The following is a 23,268-nucleotide window of genomic DNA, read 5'->3' as shown; positions in this document are numbered from 1 at the left end:
TTCCGGGAGCCTTTTCTGAGTTGGATTTGCACAGTCCTCCGAGCTATTTAGGCGTGTGTTTCCTATCGAATCACTGGGTTTTTCGTACATACCTTTAACTCTGTAAAATGCTTTGTCACATAACTGGCTTAAAATGATGGCATCCCACACAAAATATGTTAAGATACTTTGTTCTCATTTCTGTTTTTCAGGGGGTTTGGAAAACAAGGCTTCCAGTGCCAAGGTAAGCCGCCACACTCGATTTCCGCTTTCCAGCACGGTATGAAGTAAGCATTTCACACAGGAACCGTCCTTCCAGCCCTCCTTTCTTTGTCATCCAAAAAAGTTATTTTTATATTTTCAAAATATGAGGGCTGTGCGTTAAATTTGGCCCTTAAAAAAATCATGCGGTATTGCCTAGTAATCTACATATAGAATTGCCTTTTTCTCATTGAAAAAAAAATTTTCCTGTAATTTTATCTTTTGCCAAGAACATTCTTGTCAGAAACTGCTGTCTTTGTGTGGGTGTTCAGGGAAAAAAATGGAATCACTTTACCGTCATGGGGCTTTTCTGGTTCTTCCTCCATTTTTTTGTTCATCCTTTACCCATGTGTTAAGTTCGACTCCTAATTTTAGGCTGCACGTTAATTATACTGTAAGTTGTTTGCTATTTGATTAGTGATCATCATCCAGAACAAAGTTTACGTGTTTTAAAGTTGTGTAGATCCTTTGATGACTCTTTGCTGTAGTGGGAGGCACATTTTTTTTCCTTCAGCTTAAATATGTGACAACATATGATACTATCCGTTTCATCCAGAAAGAAATCAATTATTCTTTTTCTCTGATTTGTAGTTGCATTTTATACATGTCATATATATATATATATATATATATATATATAACTTTTTATGCTCTTCATTTCATATGTCACATATATAACATTTTGTACTTCCATTCTATTTCAACTTTTTAAAGCATTTTCTAGGTTGTGAAGGCATCCTGGGTTTATTAGCCTACCTTCTGGCTCTCCTGTTCACTGTCTATATTATGTTTATTTAGTTCTGGTTACATGTCCCATCTGGGCATAGGTTTATTAATAGGGCAAGTGGAAAGTACATCCTAGCCTGGAAAATATTATCCTAACACTGTTTAATGTTAAGTGCATGAGAGGGAGAGAGAGACACTGTGTGTGCTTTTTGTACCTTTACAGTTATGTACAGTTACAGTTTTAAAGGTAATCAGCTAATAAGTTGATTACCTTTAACATTTTCTGCAAATATGTGAACCTGTTTTCTACATAGAGGTTGGGCAAAAGTAGGTTTATAGTTGTGAGTACACAAATCAGTTTATTTTTATTTATTGCATTTTCCATATGAATAATTACAAACCTACTTTTTGCCTCACCCTGTACATTTTCTAAACATTTTTAGATGCAGCTATTTTATGCTATAATTAATACTTTATCTCCCTTTACAATGTTGCTTAAAACCCCTATTGAATAAACCATTTTGAGAGTTACATGGGTTGGTGGGGGGGAATCAAGGAATATTCCTTTAAGAAAGAGAATAAAGAGAAAGGTGTGTCACACCAATATCTTTATAAAAGATGAAGGTGTAACTCCTCCAACTTCTGAAAGCTGTAGACCCCAACTTTGTAGGCAACGTTTGAGTCTGTGCTTGAGCGTGACTTTAGGTTGTTTACAGATATAAACTTGTGACTGGGCTAACATGGTTCACATCGGTCATGTGTTCGGTGGAGACCCATGGAAACTTATAAGAAAAAGTACTTACTCAATTTCCTAAATAATACTGAGTGCAACGTGGTATTTTATTTTATGAACTATGATTTTCTGCATATAAAGAACCTCAGGGTCACGTTGGTCCCTTTCAGGCCTGTTGTTCTGAGCAAACTTTGTTGGTAAAATCAGAGCGGCTGCGTTATTAGGCTACAAGGGAGAACCTGAATGGTTTCTCCCCATGGAGCACCTATTGAACTTTTAGTGGAGGAGCAGGTTAGTAGTCACAGCATAACTCCCTTCTACCTAAATCACACACACACTCACAACACACACAAAATGATAGTTGCAAAAATTCTGAACACTCTAAAAATGTGTACCCTCCTCCCTTCCCACCCTCAGTGATAACTTCTGAGATACCTATTTGTTCACTCGATCATACATACTTAGTGCTTTTAAAAACGGATCAAACTTTTAATCATCTTGCAACTTAATTTTTTTGCTCAGCAGTATGCGGTGGGTATCTTTTTATGTCAAAACATCAGTTCTACCTTCCTTTCGCTAGTGGTTGCGTGTGTGGCTGTAGCTCTTTATTCACCCATTTCTCTCTTGATGGATATTTAAATGGTTTATATGAAGTTGTTAGTACAAATACTACTGTTGATAAAATGCTTGGACACTTGTATAGGTGCTCCTATAATAGATACCTAGAAGAGTGTGTATGCATTTAAATTTTAATGAGTACAGCTAAGTTGCTCTCCAAATAGTTTCCAATTTACATTTTCAGTATTAATCTATGAGAAATACTCTTTTCCCTTCACTCTTACCAGTATTGGCTCATATCGGTCTTTTTCACTTTTACTCTGGTAGATGAAAAGGTGCCTTCCCTGCGCCCCCTACCCTGGTCGTCCCTTCCGTCTCCAGGGTGAGGCCGAGCCTGTGTTCAGGCATGTTTGAGCCATTTGTATTTATTCTGTGAGTTGCCTTACTTTACCTGTTGTTTGAATGAATGCAGGGTTTACAAATGAGACAAATTAGAGCAGTGTCTAGGTACTTCATGCACTGTTCTTTCTTCCTTTGGTGAAGAATTGAAAGTCAAACATCGTTGACAAATTCCCCTACTGCATTTACAAATTTTTATTCACAGAAACTATTTCAAGTATGTCTATTTGTAACATGCTGTCCGCTTGTCACAATTTCAGTATGTATCATTTGTATTTAACTTTGACATGCTAATCAATCCATTGTATCTTGTTTGTTGTAACTTAATGATCTGTTAGCTCTGTACAGTGGTTTTTAATGCACAATAGTTACCCAGTGTTTCCTATTTTGCTTCTCTGCTTGAAATTTTTATAAAATCTGACCATTTCAGAATGTTTTCTCAATGCTCTTCTCTAATTTGAAGCGTTTCCTCTTGGTTCTGTTTGATAGTCTCATTCTTATCCAGGGGAAAACTCATTCTCATCCGTGCCTTTGGCGGCACACCCTCTGACCAGGGCGGCTGGAGGGGGAGACTGCTTTTTGTCTTCCTTATCCATCAGCGCGTTCTCACCTGATGGAGGCAGCATCTTCTAGCTCTCAGTATGTTCTGCTGCTTCGTTCAGTAGGTACACTGTTTCTAGGTGCATGTGCTCCAGGTGAGTCCCACATTCATGCAGTGAGATAGCTTTCCATCCAAAATATTTGCCATCGTTTCACTTAGTAAAAGTCTAGTGAGGATTGGAAAACTAAAATGAGTGAGTTTTGGTCCTTAAAACTGGGTTTGTAATCTATGCCCAGAAAGCATCATGAATCATTTAGAAAGCATTATGTTTTACAAACATGTACAAAACATGTAAGTTTATTTCCCATGTCTTCCCTTCTCCAAGATACAACGTAAATGGAAGCAAGAAACTTTACTGAAGAGGGATTGGTGCGCTTGAAAACGTATTACAAGGGCAGGGAACACAGGAGGGACCCCATTGTGAGATTTTGCTGTCTGAAGTAGTGAAACCAAGGGCCTTAAACGTGGGGGAGAAGAAGGGTTCAGGCTACACCTTGAAGCCATGAAACATTTTTCTTAAAGTTTTTAGAGATGAAGACAAGCTTTCCCTTTGTAGATCTGAAATAAGCCTTGAAATGACATGACTTGAGTTTGCCTTTTGATTTTTCTCTGGCGTAATGTGGTTGCTTGGCTTGGTCCGCCCCATGCTTATTTCATCTCTGAGGCTGGCTGTCCCTGCCCCTCTATTTTTTTTTTTTTTTTTTTGAGAAAGAAACGTGGGCTTGTCTGGCTTGGTCGTTGATGAACCTGAGATTCAAACTGGAAAGGTCTGCCTCCAGTCGGGGGTTCCCGTCCTGTACCGACTACTGCCAAAGGCAGCCCTCCCAGATCGCAGGGCTGGACGATGCACTGAGCTGCTCCGAGGTTCTCTTCCCTGGGGGCAGTGGAGCCCCGGGCCATCTGATCTGCTGCTTTTACTATTGGAAGAGGGGGTGAGCCAGCTCGCTTTTTCCCTCCTCAGCATCAGCAGGACCCACGTGCTTCTCTAGTTACAGTGATAGAAGCAGCCTCCCCAAGTGTGACCTGCTTAGGGGACGTGCCAAACCTGCACCCCCGGTCGGTTACCTCTGGTTCACCTCGGCTTGTTTTTCCTGCCTTTTCTATTCTTTCTGTCTTGTTTAATGGTCACAAATGAAAGCTCCTGCTGAGGCTCTTTGATTAGGATACCCTAAAGAGAGAGCATCAGGCTTAATCCCTGTCAATGACCTTGAACAGCAGGGGACCGTTGGCTCTGAAGAGGAACACTGGGATGTTTGAGGGGGTCTGCCTGCAGAGGGGATTAATTTACATTTGTGTGCTTTCAGTCCGCCACCGGGAAGCACTTTTGAATCTTGAGGCCTTTCCCTGCTATGAACATACCAGATATTGCACTTACCCTGTGCCTCTCACTAACTCTGGATTTTTTCAGTATTTAAGGGTTAAGAATCAGCTTCCCTTCGCCTCTGCGGATGACATTCCATGTTGAAGGCCTGCTTCGGGCTAGATATTTACATCAGCTCTGCTGAACAGGATGGTATTTTATATTCCTTCTGTAAGAGTGAAATTTGACGTTTCAGGGAAGAAAAAAAAAAAAAGAATGCGTCTCCCCTGGCTGCACAAGCTGAGGAATTCCAGAAAACCAGGCCAATTTAAGGGAGGGTGACCTTTAACAGAACGGAGATTTACTTGGCAGCTTTTCAGAAAAGGATGTCTAGTTATTCTCATCAGTCTTCAGGGCCTGGGAGCCAAGTGCAGACACCAGGTGTCAGGAGATAGAAGAGGGATGAGGATGGAGTTGGGCGGCATGTGAGGTATTTGCCCTTCCTGGGGGCGGCCACCCCTACACTTTGACAGGCCACTGATCTGCAAAGTTGAGGCCAGGACTTTTTTTTTTCTTCCCAATTCAAGTTAACATTCACTGTTTTTATATTTGTTTCAGGTGTACAGCATGGTGGTTAGACATTTATGCAATTTACGAACTGAGACCCTGATAAGTCTAGTACTCACCTGATGCCAGGATTTTCCATCCTTCAGTTTCAAAACGGGGGTCAGCCTCTCGGCACCCCACTTTTCATGAATTACCTCACATTCGAAGCCATGCGAACCATAGGGGAACTCTTGGGGTTATCTGGAGAGTTGCAAATAGGCCCGTGGAAGAGCAGGAACCATGTGAACCTGGGACGTTTTCCCACTGAGGTCAGATCAAAACGTTATTTCAGCTGTGAACGTGAAGTTGTCAGTAACACCTAAAATACGGAAACGTGCCCTGGAGGTGGGCAGTTAAAGCTGCTTTTGTTTTCACCAGTTTTATTTTTTTTCTCCACAAAGATGCATGAACACGTGTTAGAAATAAGGACACCTGGATAAAATGAGTGTCGGGTGTCCCCGTTTGGTGCTCTGTACTTAACCGGGAAATGACTTCGGATTAATGGCCTTTGGAATCATACAGGGTGCATTCCATCCCCAGCAGAAGCTGGTGCTGTGGCGCGTAAGTGGCTATTCTTCCTACTAGGCAGGAGAAACTTAACATTGGGGGTTCTTTTGAGGATGCATCTGACTTTTAAGTTTCCATTAATTTTATGATGAAATGATTTCCTTCCCTCTGAGTTTTTCACTCCCCTGGATGTTTTTACAATTTAATTTGGGGGGGCACATTAACCCTTAGCTTGCTCATTCATTTTCCTTCAGAGTATTCTCATTTCGAAATAGCGTTCATTTCAGAGCTTCTCTGTCAGATGCAATCTGGCTCCTCAGCAGGACATTCTGTCTCTTAAATCCTGCTGTCTTGCTTTTTCAGACTCCTCTCACGAACTTCCCATCCTCCCAGTCATTCTGAGCAAGTTGCACTTTCCCAGAAAGGGTTTCTTTCTTTAGCCCTCGCCCGCCCTCTCTCTGCCCAGGTAATGCCCGTCTCACCTGCGAGTCCCAGCCCAGGCCTCTCCGTCCTCCTGCCATCCTGGCCACCCTCCCTGTCGTAGTGTTCTCACCGTGTATCTTTTAAAAAAAAATTTGCCCCTCTGCCAGCCTTGACGCCAAGAACTGAGGCTTATTTCTCTGTCTCCGGTGTTGAAGGCAGTTCCTGGTGCTCAGAGGGCGTGATGTAAATATTAGGAGAGGTGTGACTGTCCATAATCAGAAGGGTCACAGTGACTTCTGCCCACCTACTATTTTTTAAAATCTAGTTCACATTCCAAGGGTGTGTCAGCTAGGCTAGATCTTCCGATGGCTTAACAAAAAGTATTGTACTTTGTGAAGCTAAGCATACTTATTTGAAACATGGAGCATGAAATTTTAGTTGTATCTGTAAAAAGTTATATGTAATTTGTGTCTGTAATAAGTTATGTGTTAATTCTAAAGTTACAAAACTAGGGCAGTAGGAACAAACCACTTCACATGCTATCCTTCTGTCTTTAGAAAGGAACCCAAGCATCAGAAAATGAATCTTATTGGCCCTGGCCGTGTGGCTCAGTCAGCTGAAGCGTTGTCCCATAAACCGAAAGGTGCCCGTTCAACGCCCCCGTCAGGGCACACACCTCAGCTGCGGGTTCAATCCCCAGCTGGGGTGTGTGTAGGCAACCAGTCCGTTTCTGCGTCACATTGACGTCTCTGTCTCTCCCTGTCCCTCCCTTCCTCTCCATCTCAAAGCAATGAAAAAAAATTGTCACGGGGTCAGGATAAAAAAGCGTTCAAACAAAGAGAAAGAAATGAATCTTATTGTCACAAACAAAATGAGCTTGTTATGGGCCACGGCAGGAGGGGGAAGTGTCCTGGGTAGTGCGGGATTAAAACCAGCTCCAGTGCTCGTCTGGTGCAGTCACTTAGAATGTTTTCTTTTGTGTCAGACTGCTAATAGCTGAAACCAGACTGCCATGCTCCAGAGGGAGTCGCAGTCACTGGATTGACTCTGGTATTCCTAAAACTTCTTGTGCCCGAAAGGTCTCTGTGCCTTGCCGTGGGAGGAATGGATGTGAGTGGCAGTAGGGGCACTGAAGGAGGAGGGCGACACCTGACTTACAATCACTTTCAAGGTTTTCTGCAACCGAAAGGAAAGACAAGCTAACGTGAACTAAGTGGTGCAGTATGCTGGACCTTCAGGGGCTTTCACATTGTATACACCTTCATTCCCAAAGCACCGCGTGAAGCCTGGGACATTATCTCCCTTTTAGAAACGAGAGTGCTGAAGAATTCACCAGGCTGGTGGGTGGTGTAGGGCCTGGATTCCTATTCTAACGGTTCTGCGGAAAACATGTTTTAGAGCCAAGTGGAAAGTTTTGGGGGTAAGTACAAAGCCTGGATTTAAGTTAGGGAAAGAAGGATGATGTTAAGGGAAACATGAACCGTTTCTTGGCGACAGAGAATTAAGGCTTCACTGTCCTCAGTCAGAATTTCCATGATATACCCTTTATTTAAGGTCTTGTTTTCTACCAAACTTTGAAACCTCATGTTAGACTTTTTGACACATAAGCATCTCAGTATTGGTGTAGTGTTAACGGTCAAATCTAATGGAAATAACTAAGGCTACATTAAAAACTCTCTATTAAACTTTTTTAGACTTTTAAATAATGGTTATGCTATTACAGTTGCCCTGATTTTTTTTCCCGTCGCCCTCCTCCACCCAGCACCCCCTCATTCCCTCAGGCAATTCCCCTACCACTGTTCATGTCCATGGGTCACGCACATAGGTTCTCTGGCTACTCCACTTCCTATCCTGTACTTTACATCCCCATGGCTGTTCTGGAACTACCTATCTGTACTTCTTAATCCCCTCACCCCTTCACCCATTCCCCCTTCACCCATTCCCCCCACACCCTGCCCATCTGGTAACTATCAAAATGCTCTCTGTATCCATGGTTCTGTCTCTGTTCTTGTTTGCTTAGTTTGTTTTTTAGATTCAGTTGTTGATTTGTATTTTTTGCCATTTTATTCATGGTTTTGATCTCTTAAGTACCCTTAACATTTTGTATGATAATGGCTTGGTGATTATGAACTTCTTTAGTTTTTTTCTTGTTTAGGAAGCTTTTTATCTGCCCTTCTATTCTAAGTGGTAGCTTTGCTGGGTAGAGCAATCTTGGCTGTAGGTCTCTGCTTTTCATGACTTTGAATACTTCTTGCCAATCCCTTCTAGCCTGCAAAGTTTCTTTAGAGAAATCACCTGATAGTCTTATGGGAACGCCCCTTTAGGTAACTAACTTCTTTTCTCTTGTTGCTTTTCAGATTCTCTTTAACCTTTGGCATTTTAATTATGTATCTTGGAGTGGGCCTCTTTACATCCATTTTGTTTGGGACTTTCTGTGCTTCTTGGACTTGCACGTCTATTTCCTTCACCAAATTAGGGATGTTTTCTTTCACTATTTTTTCAAATAGACTTTCATTTTCTTACTCTTTCTCTTCTCCTTCTGGCATCCCTATGATGTGAATGTTGGATTTCTTGAAGTTGTCCCAGAGGCTGCTTATATTATATTTTGGGGGGGGGATTCTTGTTGTTTTTCTGATTGGTTATTTTTTGCTTCCTTATTTCCATATCATTGATTTGATTCTCGGCTTTATCCACTCTAGTTTCCCTGTAAATTGTTCTTTATTTTAATTAGTGTATCCTTTGTTTCTGACTGGGTCTTTTTTATGCTGTCGAGGTCCTTACTGAGCTTCTTGAGCATCCCTATAACTAGTGTTTTGAACTCTGCATCTGATAGGTAAATGAAATGGAGATAAGCAATCTTTTTCTGGAATTTTGATCTGTTCTTTCATTTGGGCCATGTTTCTTTGTCTCCTCATTTTGGAGGCCTCCCTGTGTTTGTTTCTATGTATTAAGTAGGGCTGCTTTTACTTTGTGTCTTGGTAGTGTGGTCGAATGTAGTAGGTGCCCTGTGGAGTCCAGTGGACCTGCCTCCCCTCTCACCCAAGCTGGGTACTTGAGGTGCACCCTTTGTGTGGGCTGAGTACACCCTCCTCTTGTAGTTGAGACTTGGTTGCTGTTGGCAGATCAATAGGAGGGATTTATCCAGGCCAGTCAGCTGCAAGGACTGGCTTTGACCACTGACCACAAACGTCTGCCCTCTGGATAGGATCAGCTGTCAGGGACTCCATGTGGTGCTCTGACATGGTCTGTGGCTGTCCACTGGATGTGTTGGCCTTGCAGTTTACCATGTAGTACAGGCCAAGGTCAGCTTCCACCTATGTTTTGCCCAAGGCCATACTGCCTTAGCTATAAGGCAATCTGAGATGGCTGGTACTTGTGCTGGGCTTGGAGATTCCCAGGTGAAGCCAAGCTGTGAATCTAGGCTGGCTGTTGTTAGTGACTGGCCTGGGGCTCACTGAGGCTGGCTATTGCTTATTTGATAGGATTTAGGAAGTTGTGAAGCATGAGCCAAGACCAGCCATTCAAATGGAAAAGCAGCTTGGGTGGGCCTGTAAATTGGGTTGGGCAGAGCTTCTGGGGATCTCCACGGCAGGTCAAATAGTGTTAGCTAGGTTGATGGAGTCTCAGATATGGCACCAGCCTGCTGGCTCTATGGGGTGGGGGGGCAGGGATTTAGAAAAGGGACAATGGGCTCTGCTCAACTTGATGCCAGATACTTCAGTTTCTCCTTGTATACCTTTGGTGCCTTTCAAGCTGCTACCCCCATGTTGGAGGTCAGAGGGAGTGAATCTAAGTCAAGAGGAACTGCTTGGGACTCCAGAAGTTTCTTTCATTGACTCAGTTTCCACTGGTTTTTGTAGCCAGAAGTTGTGGGGACTTATCTTTCTGGCACTGGAAGCCTGGGCTGGGGGGCCTGGTGTGGGGCTGGGACTCCTCACTCCTGAGATATCCCTTGTGAATTTTTATGCACACACATGTGGATGTGGGACCAGCCTGTTCCGTGTCTGTGCCCCTCCTACCAGTCTGGATGGATGTGGTTTCTTTAATTCTGTAGTTGTCAGACTTCCAGTCAACTCAGTTTCTGATGGTTGTGTGTGCTAGTTCTATATTTTACTTTTAATTTTGATGTGGTTGTGCAAAGAGGTGAGACATGCCACCATCTTGACCGGAAGTACCCTCTATTAAACTGAACAACATGCAAGATGGTTTCTGGAAATAGATGTCTATCAAGAAATGGATGGAGGGGAATGATTTGATTAGTTGTCAACACAAGACAAGAATTATTTAAAAGGGAGTTCGCCAAGTAAGATTAGCATGAGGGCAGTTCATCTTTAATGCTGTTACTTGCTATTTTTTTCCTGTCATATCTCTGCTTTTGGCACTTTGGGAAATATATGCCCCATCTATATTATTTGGGGTGACTCCAATAGTCAGGAGATAGTGAAGGTAGAAATACAAAATTGAAGGCATAAGTTTACCTCCAACTTGGACAAACCTGTATGAGAAATGGGATGAGAGGAGAGTCCAGTCAACAGCTGAATCCTGAGAGCCAGGTTCTTTTTTAGAGATGCTCTAATTTCTCTCGCTGACAGCATAACTGGTGGCGAGACCGTGACTGCTGCAGGCGTGTGTGTACCAGCTCGTGCACAGCAGTGCACAGTCTGACGTCGGTCACTTCCTGTCCTTGAAGTACTAACAGCCACCCATGCGCTCACTGTTCTACACTGTTCTAAGCACTTCTCATTAACCTGTTCGATCCTCACAATTCTGAAAAGGATAAGCGGTGTTATTCCCCACCCCCCCAATTTTACAGATGAAGAATCAGCCACTGAGGCACAGAGAAGTTTAGTAACTTGCTCAAGGACACACAGTTCAAAATTGGTAGAGTTGGGATTCAAACTCAGGAAGGACAGGTCCAGACTCCATGCTGTTCACTCAAGTGCTCTGTTGCCTCGCAGTTCCCCTTGTTTCAAACTTAAACTACAGCACTAACTGGATTGTGGAGGGTGGAAGGATGAGGAGCTGTTCAACTCAGTAACTCTTACGTGCTTGCTCGCTGTCATGGGCACAAGGCCAGGAATGTGGACCTCCACTGTCTCCATTGTGCCAGACACTGTAGGGCGTGGGGCAGTCTGGTATCGGGGAGCTTAGAGGGAAACAAGTTTATGAAACAACTCGTTGTAATATATCTGAATGAGATAGTGTTGAAGCAGGTGAGGAGGAGGAGGATATATTCTAGGCTCGTTAGGAGGTGGCTTTGCTTTGATTTGGGCTCTGTAGAATGCATAGAGTTTCCTTTGGAGGGGTGTGGGAAGATGTTCTAAAGTGAGAAAAACAACAGCAGAAAGAGAGAGGGCTGAACGTGACTGGTGCATTCAGGGAGCCGTTTAGGCCAGGAGGGAGGTCAGACTGAGATGTCAGTGCCGAACCCCAAGCAGAAGGACGGATTGGAGAAATGCACGTGGGGTACTTTGTGCGATTCCCCATATATTGGTTCTTCTACAAAAATACATAATTTTCTTTTGTGTCTTTGTATTTGCATGTCATGCTTCCCTTTCAGAAAAATTTTGCAATTATAGGAGATTAAAGCTTGTTATCTCTATGAAAGATCTATTGTATCAAAGCGTGGAAAATAACTTGTTTTAGAAAGTTTGCTGCTTCGATGCTCTGCCAAGGGTCTCTATTACCAAACTGTTGCTGTTGATCACAGCATCACGTTGGAAGTCTAGAGTCTCACTGCATGGAAATTGTGAGTGGAAGTGATAGATACGTTGAGTTATACTAGATATGTTCATATTCACTAATGAGGGAAATGATAAAACATTTGCATATTTAAAGTCAGCACTTTCTGTTTGAAAAACTGCATACTGACATATTCCATCTGAATTTCTGGTTCATGATGAATACTTATGCCTTCCTTCTCTGTGGGCCCAAACTCAGGAGAATGTGTTATAACCCTAATCAGAAACCTTTGTAAAGAATGGCAAAGGGTACCACACAGCACCCCAGGTTGGAGCGTGGGGTGGATTCTTATCTGATTTCAGGTTTGCAAAATAAAACTTCCCGTCAGCTTAGCAGCAGTATTATGTACTTAGCGATATGCCACCGCTGTATGGGAGCGGCATTCCTGTGCCCACTCTGCAGAAGCAGATGCTGGGACCTGGAGTGGTAGTTGCCTGAGGTCTTGGGGCTTTGAGAACAGGCAGATTTAGTGTGTTTGATGGCAGTGGATCTGAAGCTATACCCATAAGTAGCTAATCCCTTTTACTGTTAATTTCATGTGTCTTTTTCTTCCCTCAGGTTTTCTAATAAAGTATGGAAATGGTGCTGTTTGTTATAATTGACAAAACTCTCATTGATTCAGGAAGTTAGGCTCATGCTTGTAAACGCTTCCGGTAGCTTTCATTTGCACGTGTCTTGAAGTTTAGTGGCAGTAAGTGACTTTAAATTATTTTCCTGTTGAATTTATGCATCTACCTAGGTGTAACTATCCTAAAACATGAAAACAAAAGTTAACTCATTAAAACAACCCCAGATACTGTAATTTGATAACTATTTACAGAGTAAAAAGTAGTTTAAATCATATTTTCTTATATTCTAAACAAAAATGCTTTTAAATGCAGTCATAATCATAAAAGGTTGTGTAAGGATGTTTACCATTTCATATGTGGATTATAAAATACCATGTTGTGAGTCATTTGCCGACTAACTACTTTGGAATCTTCTTCTGAGTAAATCTAATTCTTTCACAGGCCGAGTTTGTTTGGTCACTGAAGTGATTTTTGTCGCCTTAGTTTCACGTTAGTTACTTTGATCTGAGTGACTCATTAACATGGAAAACTTTGTCATTCTTCTGTTTTGATTTCATTTTATCTCTCTCCATACCACATGTGTGCCTTTAACAATCAAATGATCACTTATTTTATTTTTATTTATATTTATCCTCTCCTGAGGACTTTTTTTTTTATTGCTTTTAGAGAAGGAGGTAGAGAAAGAAACATCAGTTGGTTGCTTTCTCATATGTGCCCCGACCGGGATCGAACCTGTAACCTTGGTATGTGTCCTGACCAGGACTAAAACTCAGTCTTTCAGTGTGTGGGATGATACTCCAACTGAGCCACATGGGCCAAGGTGGTCCATTTTAAATAGTTCAGAGAATGCAGGGCTGATTTTATTTATTTATTTTTGCTATTCATTCATTCATTCATTCTTTAGGTCCAAAATCAAAGTTAGGAATAAAGACTGAGATGTATTGTCCTTATTTTTCCTTTGTAGTCTCTTAATCCCACCACAGCACCTGCTGGTATTGAGCCAGATTTGTGTTCCTGGGGTGCAGATTAATTTGCAAGATTCCATTTTTTTTTTAAGATGAGTTATTGGTTGGGAGCTGGAATAGTTGGTATGCTTACGACTTACCTTAGTGTTCTAAGAGGAATCTAACGATTCCTCTTGCTGTTGAAGGATAATTAAGATAAAAGGTAAAGTACTAGAGAGCATAGGATCACTCGTGGGTGAGGCTCTGGGCTGATTAAATTCTTCAATTACTTTGATAATGAGAGGTGTAAAATGCTTTTCACAATTTATTTTAAATTTACAAGACTAAACTTGGGAAAGATAAAGCATTCCTGCTACTGAGTTTGATAGGATCATTTGTGAACAGAGTGCTTTTGGCTGACTTTCCTATCAGTGGGGAATTAATGAAGGCCCACGTTTTGTCTTAACATTCTGAAGAGCATCATTAACTGTTGGCCTGTTTTTACTTATTTCCTATGTGTTCCTTTAATGTCAAGTTATGTTTAATATTCTGTATATTTTGTCTTAACATCCTGAAACTGAGGAAGCTTTTTCTTAGGATTTTTAAAAAGTTATTTATTTTGTTGTGGTAGAATATATTCATGTCACATGCACAAAACTTTTGGTCAATGAAAAAAGAACCTGGATAGCTCTCTTGGTAAATATCAGCTTTAAAATTGCTTAAGTTATATATTTGTAGGTGATAAAAATATGCTTGCGTTTCAAAGCAGGTTAACATCTGAATTCACATACATTTAAGCACTGGCTTTTCTTGACCTTTCTGCTGAATTCTGGAGTCTCAGGTTCAGAAAGAGCCGTGCTCTTAGAACTTAAAGCAAGAAAGGACTGTGGGGACTGTGTAGCTGAGGTCCTTGAATCTACAGCTGTGGAGCTGGCCAGGAGAATTAAGTGACTTGCTTTAAACCCACCCACAAGACTGACCACCTCCATCTCTGGCTGCCAACATCCGTGTAGTGATGCTGCCTTCCGATACCTTTCAGCTTCTTGTAGCTCAGAAACCTCTGTGCTTACCTGCACTTGGTTCGCAGTCTTGGATCTGAAGGGCTATTGCCAGTGAGGAACGGTGCTCATCCAATAATCTCTATTTTTTAAAAAAGTATAAGGAAATCTGCAAACAAAGAAGGTTCTTTTTATTTTCTTTGAAAACTAGCAGTGTGTTTTAGAGGTAAGTGTGTATTTTGCTCTAAGTGTTGGGATTTTACTGAGTAATCATCGTTTTTCTTCGATAACTTATAGATTACCAGAATGGAAATGACATGTAAAGACCTCATTTAAAACATTGTTTTAGAAATCCTTAAGTCTTTGCATTGATGTTGGAGAATTCACGGGCAAGGAAGATGAGTCTATTTGAAGTGATGTTTCGACTTTTGCCTAATTTTAACTTTTACCATGATTTTTGGGGAACAGGCTACATCTTTGTGTTTCTTACTCTACTTATTATCTTATATTGAGATATTACATCAGAGCTGATTTTCTATGTCTTACATTACCTGAAAATGTATGTGTAAATTAGTGTTTAATCTGCAAATGTAGTAAAATATGTTTAGTAGCCTCCTAAAGAAGATTCATTCCAATGGTGACTTAATATAACTGTAGAGTTTAGTATTTGGTCATTTTGCTTTCTGTAGTATAAGTAATGCCACTCTTAGAACTGAAATTATTTCTGGACAGTGGAACAGCCAAATACAGAAATGAAGCCTTTATTTCATAGCTTTAGTGTTGATTTGAGGTTCTGCTCTAGGAAATACCGATACCGTAAATGCACAAAATATACAAAGTGACAGATCTAATGATAACAAGCATGGACATTTATGCATGCCTCTTTCAATGTGTCTTTTTCTAAACCCATACACAATGTATATCTTAGAAATGTTTTCTTGGGGAATTTTCCTTCATGTCCCAGGTTACTAAGTTGCTTCAGAAATGAGCCCAAGAAGATGATTGCTTCTCTACCCGCCCCTCTTGGTGAATTTCCCAGCAATACCCTTGGCCATATTTATTGTCCCAAAAGTCTTTGGACCATGCCCAAAATTAAGAAATGCTAGCTTAAACATTACCAGGGCTGATTTGATATGTATGAATAATTTTAAAAATTTCTTGATAGGACTTAAGTGCTAAGGATAATCACCCCCCATGTCACCTTTATAGCTCCTTTGTGCCTGCTGTATGAAATTTATCACCAGCTCAGAATAATACCCTTTCTCCTCAATTCAGTTCTGTTTTCCAGAAAAATCTGATGGGTCTGGGGCAGGGGCAGGCGCTGACACCAACCACACCCCATCCTTGGCGCTCACTGGGGTTCTGCCTCCCTCATGCTCACTCTTACACCTTTGGAAGAAATCTTTTCTTCCCTTCAAACTTTTAATTTGAACTTATTTTAGATGCAGAGAAATTGAAAATGATACAGGGAGTTTACCTGTGTCTTTCACCTCACTTTCCCCACTGTTGACGTGGTATAGTCATCAAAAGCAGTGGTATAATCATCAAGAACAGGAAACTAACTTTGGTTCAGTATCATCAACTAAACTACAAACCTTACTTGAGTTTCCATCAGTTTTTCCACTCCTGTCTATTTTCTGTTGTAGGATTCTATCCAGGATCCCAGCTTGTGTCTAGTTATTTCTCCTTTGTCTTGGAGATAACAGGTTTTTGCCAGTTGTCTGGGGCGGGGGTGGGGGGGTAGTGTATCTGATCATGCATCTGAACAATCAGATATTTTCCTTGATCATACATCAGCTCTGGCTGGTGTGGCTCAGTGAATTGAGCACTGACCTGTGAACCAAAGGTTCGCTGGTTCAATTCCCAGTCAGGGCACATGTCTGGGTTGCGGGCTAGGTTTTCTGGTGTGGGGAGCACAAGCGGCAACCACACATTGATGTTTCTTTCCCTCTTCCTCCCTCCCTTCCCCTCTGTCTGAAAATAAATAAATAAAATATTTTTAAAAATCAGACCACTCCCTTGAAAAAAGAAGAGACTGTTAGTTGCACTGGAGTAACTATTGCATCACTGCTGCTATTCCGGGTGGGGTCAGCCTTGTGGTTGCTGTGGTTGCTGGGTGGCTGTCACTAGAGTCCATGTTGCTTCTCATCAGTGGGATCTTATTTACAAGCAGGAGAATAGGAATGGAGGCTTATTCCAAAGGTCAAGGGTCCCATGCTTGGTCTTTTCTGGGGAGGGGAGTTAGTAATTCACAGAGCTTCAGAGACCTGGAAAGCCGGCTTATTTTCTGGACAGTGGCTGTCCAACAGAATTTTGTGTGAGAATGGGAATCTTCTTTAATCTGCATTATTTAGTGTGTAGCCACTAGCACTGTCTGTTAAGCACTTGAAGTGTAGAGCTGAATTTTTGTTTTATTTTTAAAGTTTAAAGTTCAGTGGCCACACGTGGCAAAGTGGCTACAGCCACTTTGGAAGAGTTCAACTTTAGAGCATCCTTAGGGAGTAAAATCGAGTGATACTTTAAAACCTTTCCTTGTAAAAATAAAAATAGATGTATAAAATGATACAGAATGTGTGGTTTAATGAATTGTTTTAAAGCTAGTAACTCCTGTAACCACTACCCAGGTCGAGTGGTAGAGCTTGGCCAAGTCCTCCATCTGCCTTGTTTCTTCCCCCAGAGAGACCACCGCTGTGCTTTTTAGATTCATCAGATATGTGCGTTCCTTTTATCACCCGAGTGGTTAGGCTTAGACACTGCAGTGTAGTCTTGCACATTTAGAAATAATTGTAACGTCCTTGAGTCTTGCAGTCTGCAGCGTCATCCTCTGTCCCTTCTTTTCCTTGTTATCTATCCGGTGGAGGGTTGGGGGAAGGTGGCGGCCCTGGGCCTTAGGACCTAGGAGTGTCCTGGGGACTTTTGCGATGACAGGCTTATGGTGCAGTGCATGGCATCCCTCTGCACATTTTGCGGATTGGCAGCTAGATCAAGAGAGCTGATTGACTGGACTCTGATTCAGTCTGGGTCAGATAGTTTTTCTGTTTTTAATTCTTTAAAAAAGATTCTTGCACACCCCTTATTGGGAACCTGGTCTGTAACCCAGGCATGGGCCCTAAGTGGGAATTGAACCAGCAACCCTTTGATTTGCAGGCTGGCATTTAATGCACTGAGCCACACCAGCCAAATCTAGGTCAGGTAGTTTTTTGTTTTGTTTTATTTAAATTATTTTATTGTTCAATTACAGTTGTCAATATATTCTCCCCACCCCTCTCCTCCACCCCTTCCAAACCCACCTACCTCCCTTGCTTCCACCCTCCCCCTTGGTTTTGTCCGTGTCCTTTATAGTAGTTTCCCGAAAACCCTTCTTCCTACTGTAGTTTTTAAGATGCCTTTTTAACTTCATGTGATTGTTGGTTACATGTATGTCAATGTGGAAAGAACACCAGTGGAGTGTTTTTCCATTAATTAAAGTACCCAAAATGGAGAACAGTCAACCTAGTTTAACTCGTGTATGCTAAATTTTGCAGTGTACCATGGAAACATCTGCATGCTACTTGTGGGAAAACCAGGTTGTCAGAGGTCTTTCTAAATGTGTGGTGTTCATAATGCCTTTATGGAAATTTTAGTTTTTAGTAATGAAGTACTTCTATGAGCAAGAGGTGTGTTTGTGTGTCTGCCTATTGGGGGTGGTGGAAAGAATTGCTAATTGAGTTGTAATATAGCCATTCACCTCACCCACATGGCTGTACATACTCTTTTTGTTGTTGTTGCTCTTGGTCTTTTAATTTTCGACAGAAGACCAAATCAGGCTTTAGAGTTACTTTTGTGCACTGTGCTATCTAGGGGCAAAGAGAATAAGCGTGTGAAAGGTGCGTTTGGTGTGTTCTTACTTGAAGAAGTGGATGGGAAGCAGCTCCTGGGCCTGCTGGGCACAGAACCACACTCCAGCAGTCAGTGTGGAGGAGGAAGGGGTTTCTTGAGAGTTGGAAGGCCTGCTCACTTTTATCAGGGAGTTTAAAATATAACTAGATAAGTATGACTTAGACACTGAAGAGTTCTTCTATTTAAAAAAAGTCAACATGTATAAGTGTGTTTAAAAAAATCAAGAGACCTTTCTATGTGACAAGTGCTAGAGGAGAAAGTAGTTAATCTTGGTTTGAGCTTAGGCCTCTGTCCGCTTTGTAATGGGGGAGTTAGACTCTGTTAATGGTAGTAAATGTGACATTCTTGCCAGTTGCTATGGCAGGTGACACTAATTCCAGTCATCACGGTCCTTTTTCAGCTTTAGAGCCCGTCTCAACTCAGTACTGCAAGCAGCCATTACATATCATGTGGTTGGAATTGACATGGAAGAGCAAATCCATTTGTCAGTCCTGGGCTGGCTTGTTTCCAAGCTCCCTCCTCCTCGTCAGTCTCCTGAGGGTTGGAGATCCTTGGAAGCATTCAATCCCCTTGTCACTTAGTTTTCATGTATTTCCCCTTTTCTTTTAATTCTTCCATAGAAACATAATAGTTTAAAAAATAATCATACTGAAATTTGTTCCCTAAAAATATTATCATGAAATATTGAAAGTTTCATGCAAAAACAAACTGTCGTTTCTGGAAATTGGCTGTAAGCCAGAAATTGAGTTGGTTTAGGATGAGGAAAACAAACCGTGTTCATGCCTTGATGTTGTTTTTCTTTTATAGCAACATGTAAAATGTTAAATATTTCTGACTTCTGCTGAGTCCAAGCCAATGATTTTTTACTATCCAATTTATGTGACCTCCTTACAGTCGAAATCCGGTATTTGAGTCATGTTTTGGTTTCATGGTGTTTTACAGAACTCTGTGACCCAAGCGATCACTCTGTAGTCCCTCTTTTCCCCCTCTAATTTGGAGAGGAAATAAAATACTAGTAGAGCTTTGTGTTTGATCTTGTAGGAACCATAATGAAGGCTGAAATAATGGTACACTGAGCCCAGAGATGGCTGCTGATAGTGAGGATACAGATTGCTCTATTCAGAAATGCATGGGAGAGGAAATTATGTTGGAAGCGGCAAGCCAGGATGCAATGTTCCTAAAACTGTTTGAGAACAGAGTTGAGGGAGAGGAGAAAAAACTCAGAAGGATGGGTAGCTGTGATTTTTTTTTTTTTTTGAAAGCTTGCTTACAATCCTTTGAGCCAGATAGAGCCCCGGGATTACTTGGAGTTCGTGAGACTGCATGCTTCTGCATGCACAAATCCTGTTTATGCGAATTTGACCTTTCAAGTGATTCCCATTACTGTCTCCTATCCCTCTCCTCCTTTTCCCTTTTTAAAAAAGCTGGACTTTTGTGTGAAGTTTTAGGTTTTAGGGTTAATGTTAAGTCCCTAAGACCTCCAAGTACATATAGCTGGCTATCAACCATCTACTTAAAATTGTATGTTCAGTACATATTATCTACCAAGCACTGTGCTAGTTGCTGGGAATAATAATACCTAACACTTATTGAATATCTCCTTCATGTATGGTCCAGTGTTAAGCATTTTACATATATATCTTATTTAATAGTCACAAGCAAATGAGGACAAATTATTTTATGGATGAGGTCAGAGGTGATTGCCTGAATCACACTACTAAGAGACTGGTTTATGTTAGTATTGGAATGTAGATCTTGATTGTTGATTCATTTTTGTTGATTTTTGTGAAATGTCACCTAAATTATTATTTTCAATGGGTAAATTCTTCATGGATTTATAGATTTTTTCAAAGTAATTTCCCCATTTTTATAACTTGGCTGCAGGTGTTGTCTTCTCCCCCAGCAGCCCCCAGTACCCATCACACAGCCGACTGCAGAACACCTGTCTGTGAGAACATGCTCTTTGAGTTCCTGCTGTAGATCCTGGTGGTCTGCGGGGACGTGGTAAAACAAGTGTGGTCCAGCCCAGCAGACGTGAGGCGGGGGAGGTTTCAGAGACACAGGGAATGGATTTATAAGTTAACAAAAGATAAATTCAGTCCTAATACTTTATTTGCTAGGAGCATTCGCTTCTGTCCTTGGCCAAGGTTGGGAAACAACCGGATGATTGTCTGTCTGCTGTGTGTCTGCTCTGTCTGTCCTGGCGCCATGGAGATCAGTTTTGCTGAACTTAGCCTGAGTTGGGAGGGAGATGCACTGTGGGCACTCACTGCTGCTGTGCTCCCCAGGGTCCGCGTGGGGTTTTTATTTAGATAGGCTCCTCACCTATTGGCACTAGTACAGTCTTGTTTTAAAGTTCATGAAGGGGAGCTCTGCTGAGAGTGATATCAGATGGTCCCTTCCTTTTACATTTGATCATTTATTTGATAAATAGAAGTTCATTTAAAAATAATCCTCTATTTTTGTGTCATTTTCTATTTCCATAACCCCCAAATATTTAGAATCAGCACTGTAATCATGACTTAATTCTCTAGTTAAGAGAATCCTTTTAGCTCTATATATCTTTTTATTTCTCATTTCTCATATTTTTTATTTAGCTTTTATTTAAATATTAATATGACAGATTTGGAGGAGAATTAAAATGAGGCCTAAAATTTTAGGTGACTGTTTATATATAATATATAACATATATTTTAACATTGCTCTATCTGCCAGGCATGGTGTCTAGTGCTGGAGATATAAATAATCCAAACTGAGACTATTTATGGTATTATCCCTTCAGTAATGGACCTGGCCACTGATCCAGTAATCGGGAGGGCAAATAAGGAGAGGCTGCTTATGGAATCATAAAGGAAAGGGCCTTAGGCCTCTGGCCGTGAATAACAAATGAGGGGTCTAACTTAGTCTGGGGGTCAGGAAACTCTCTCCTAAGGAAGCAACATTTGAATGAGCTCTGAAGGGTGGAAGGGAGCTATCTAGGTGAGGAAGAAAGGAAAAGCCTACTACTGGGCAAGGCAACCAGCAGTGCAAATACAAAGGCTGGGAAAGGAGGCTGTGTGTCCCAGGAACCAAAACAGCCCTGTTCCTGGAGTGATGAGAGCTGGGTGAGAAAGGGCTGGAGAGGAAGGCAGGGGCCATCTTGCAGGTCTTAGGCCACTTTGAAGATTTCACCCTTTATCCATGGGAATCCATGGAAGGGCTTTAAGGAACGAGGGATGGCCTGATCAGCATTTCCTTGGAAAGGATTATGCCTGCTGTTATATGGAGAACTAATTAGAAGTGGGCAGGAGTGAATGGGGCAGTTATTTGCAGGCCAGTCTTCATTCTAGTGAGAGATTTGGTTCCTGAGACTGGAGGGGTGGCAATAGAGAGATGTTTACAAATCCAGGGGCTGTTGCGGTGAAATCACCTGGGTGTAGAAGGGACGAGGCAGGTCAGCAGAAGGGTGGTGCATTCACTATTGTGTAGCAAGCCAGAGGAAGGAAGACTAGGTTTTGGGGAAGAGCACGTGGCTTTGAACCTGTGGAATGAGAGGTGCCTTCAAGGTCTCCAAAGTGGAGGGGGAATGCTAACTGGGTTCAGGCACTGGAGAGGGTGGGCCAGAGTCATCTGCTCAGAGGTGGAATTGAGTGAATGGTAAGGATTAGCGTGCCTGGGGAAGAGGGCACAGTATGTAAAGACGATAGGGCCAATGCCGTCAGCACAGTAGAATCCTGCCCTAGTAGAATTGGTGTGTCAGCAAGAATGAGCCTTAAAAAGAGAGGGGTGGGGCCTGGGGGCCAACGAGGCAGGAACAAAACCAGAGGCTGTGGATGAGGAAAGCAGAGGGAAGAGGAGGACCTGTTGCTGTAGGGAGGGTGGGGTTTCCGGACAGGAGTTGTCTGTCTGGAAACCGGTGGGGTTTGGAGCTTTATTGTCGTGGGGCTGAGGGTAAAGGAAATAGCAACAGTATCTGAGCAAGAATGCTGTGAACAGTATGAGGATCACTCAATGAAATGCATCCCAGTTGTTTATTGGGATCATTCTTGCCTCCCATGCATTGCCGTTAAGGGTATGGCCCGTCTCTATCAGCCAATCAGGGTAAACATTGTTACCCTGCTTTCATTCTTTAGAAAGAAAAAGCTAAACTTGAGTTTTAAAAAAATTTTATGCATTCAACACCCATTTTTTACTGAGCTGATCTCGTTCAACCTTTTGTCTGTCTCTTGGGTATTATATTAACACAGAAGGAACAGCTGGGAGGGTAGGCTGTTCCCCGATAATTAATTTGTATGTGACTCAGGGAGGTACGAACCCCAACCACAGCCCTCTGCCTTTATTTGTTCAGCCAGAACATTTGTATACATCAGTAAAAGGACTATTTGATCATTTTTTTTTTTTTAGTTAGACAGCTGCAATGCCTGCTCATCCTATCAGAAAAGATAAAACGGATCAGTAGGCAAGCAAACATTTGTCAGTGTTTGGAGGAGATTTTATTAAGCTAGAATATAGTATTAGAGACTCAACCCCAATTTCAAGTATTTTGTTAAAAGGGTCTGAGGATGATTGCAGAAAAAGGGGTATTTGGAGGGTCATGTGCCCTGGCATTAACTAGATGACAGAATTCTGTACGTCACAATGGACTTTAAATGGCCATGGGGGAACCGGTTTTGGACTTGTGTTGGGGAGGGGGCGGTGAGGCTGGTCGGAGTAGGATTAATGGGCTCCGACTCTGTGGGGATCCTGGGAGGAATGAAGAAGCCACATGGTTGCTTCTACTTTCTTTCTAATCTTAGACTATTTATTTTTGTTCTTTGTTCCTAAGAATTTTCTCTGCGTTGGCAACTGCTCCATATTCTGAGTCCTTGAAGCCCTTCCATGACCTAACAAGGGGGCATGTCTAAGATGGCTGTTGATAGAAGCAGCCTTGAAGATGTTTGGTTAAGTGCTTGGGGTGATGGGTAGAGATGAGATGTCAGAAAGAATAATTTGGAATCACAGCTCCCTGCTTCTCGGGCTGAGATTATCAGGGGAAAGGGGTTGGGTGTGCGACTGTTTTAGTTG

At 41.9% G+C, this 23,268-nt stretch overlaps 1 protein-coding gene across 1 annotated transcript in view; it reads left to right on the top strand.

Annotated features, from left to right (window-relative positions):
• Positions 1–23,268, top strand: part of PRKCA (protein kinase C alpha) — a 361,661-nt gene that overhangs the window by 3,314 nt on the left and 335,079 nt on the right. The window contains exon 2 of the mRNA XM_037070270.1: positions 192–223. Coding sequence (XP_036926165.1) covers positions 192–223 — 32 coding nt within the window. The remainder of the gene's footprint in view (positions 1–191; positions 224–23,268) is intronic.

The sequence above is a fragment of the Sturnira hondurensis genome, unplaced genomic scaffold (genome assembly GCF_014824575.4).
Source record: "Sturnira hondurensis isolate 20B ecotype Veracruz unplaced genomic scaffold, ASM1482457v3 Scaffold0018728, whole genome shotgun sequence".
In the NCBI taxonomy this organism is placed as follows: Eukaryota; Metazoa; Chordata; class Mammalia; order Chiroptera; family Phyllostomidae; genus Sturnira; species Sturnira hondurensis.
This window is presented reverse-complemented; position numbering and strand designations above follow the sequence as displayed.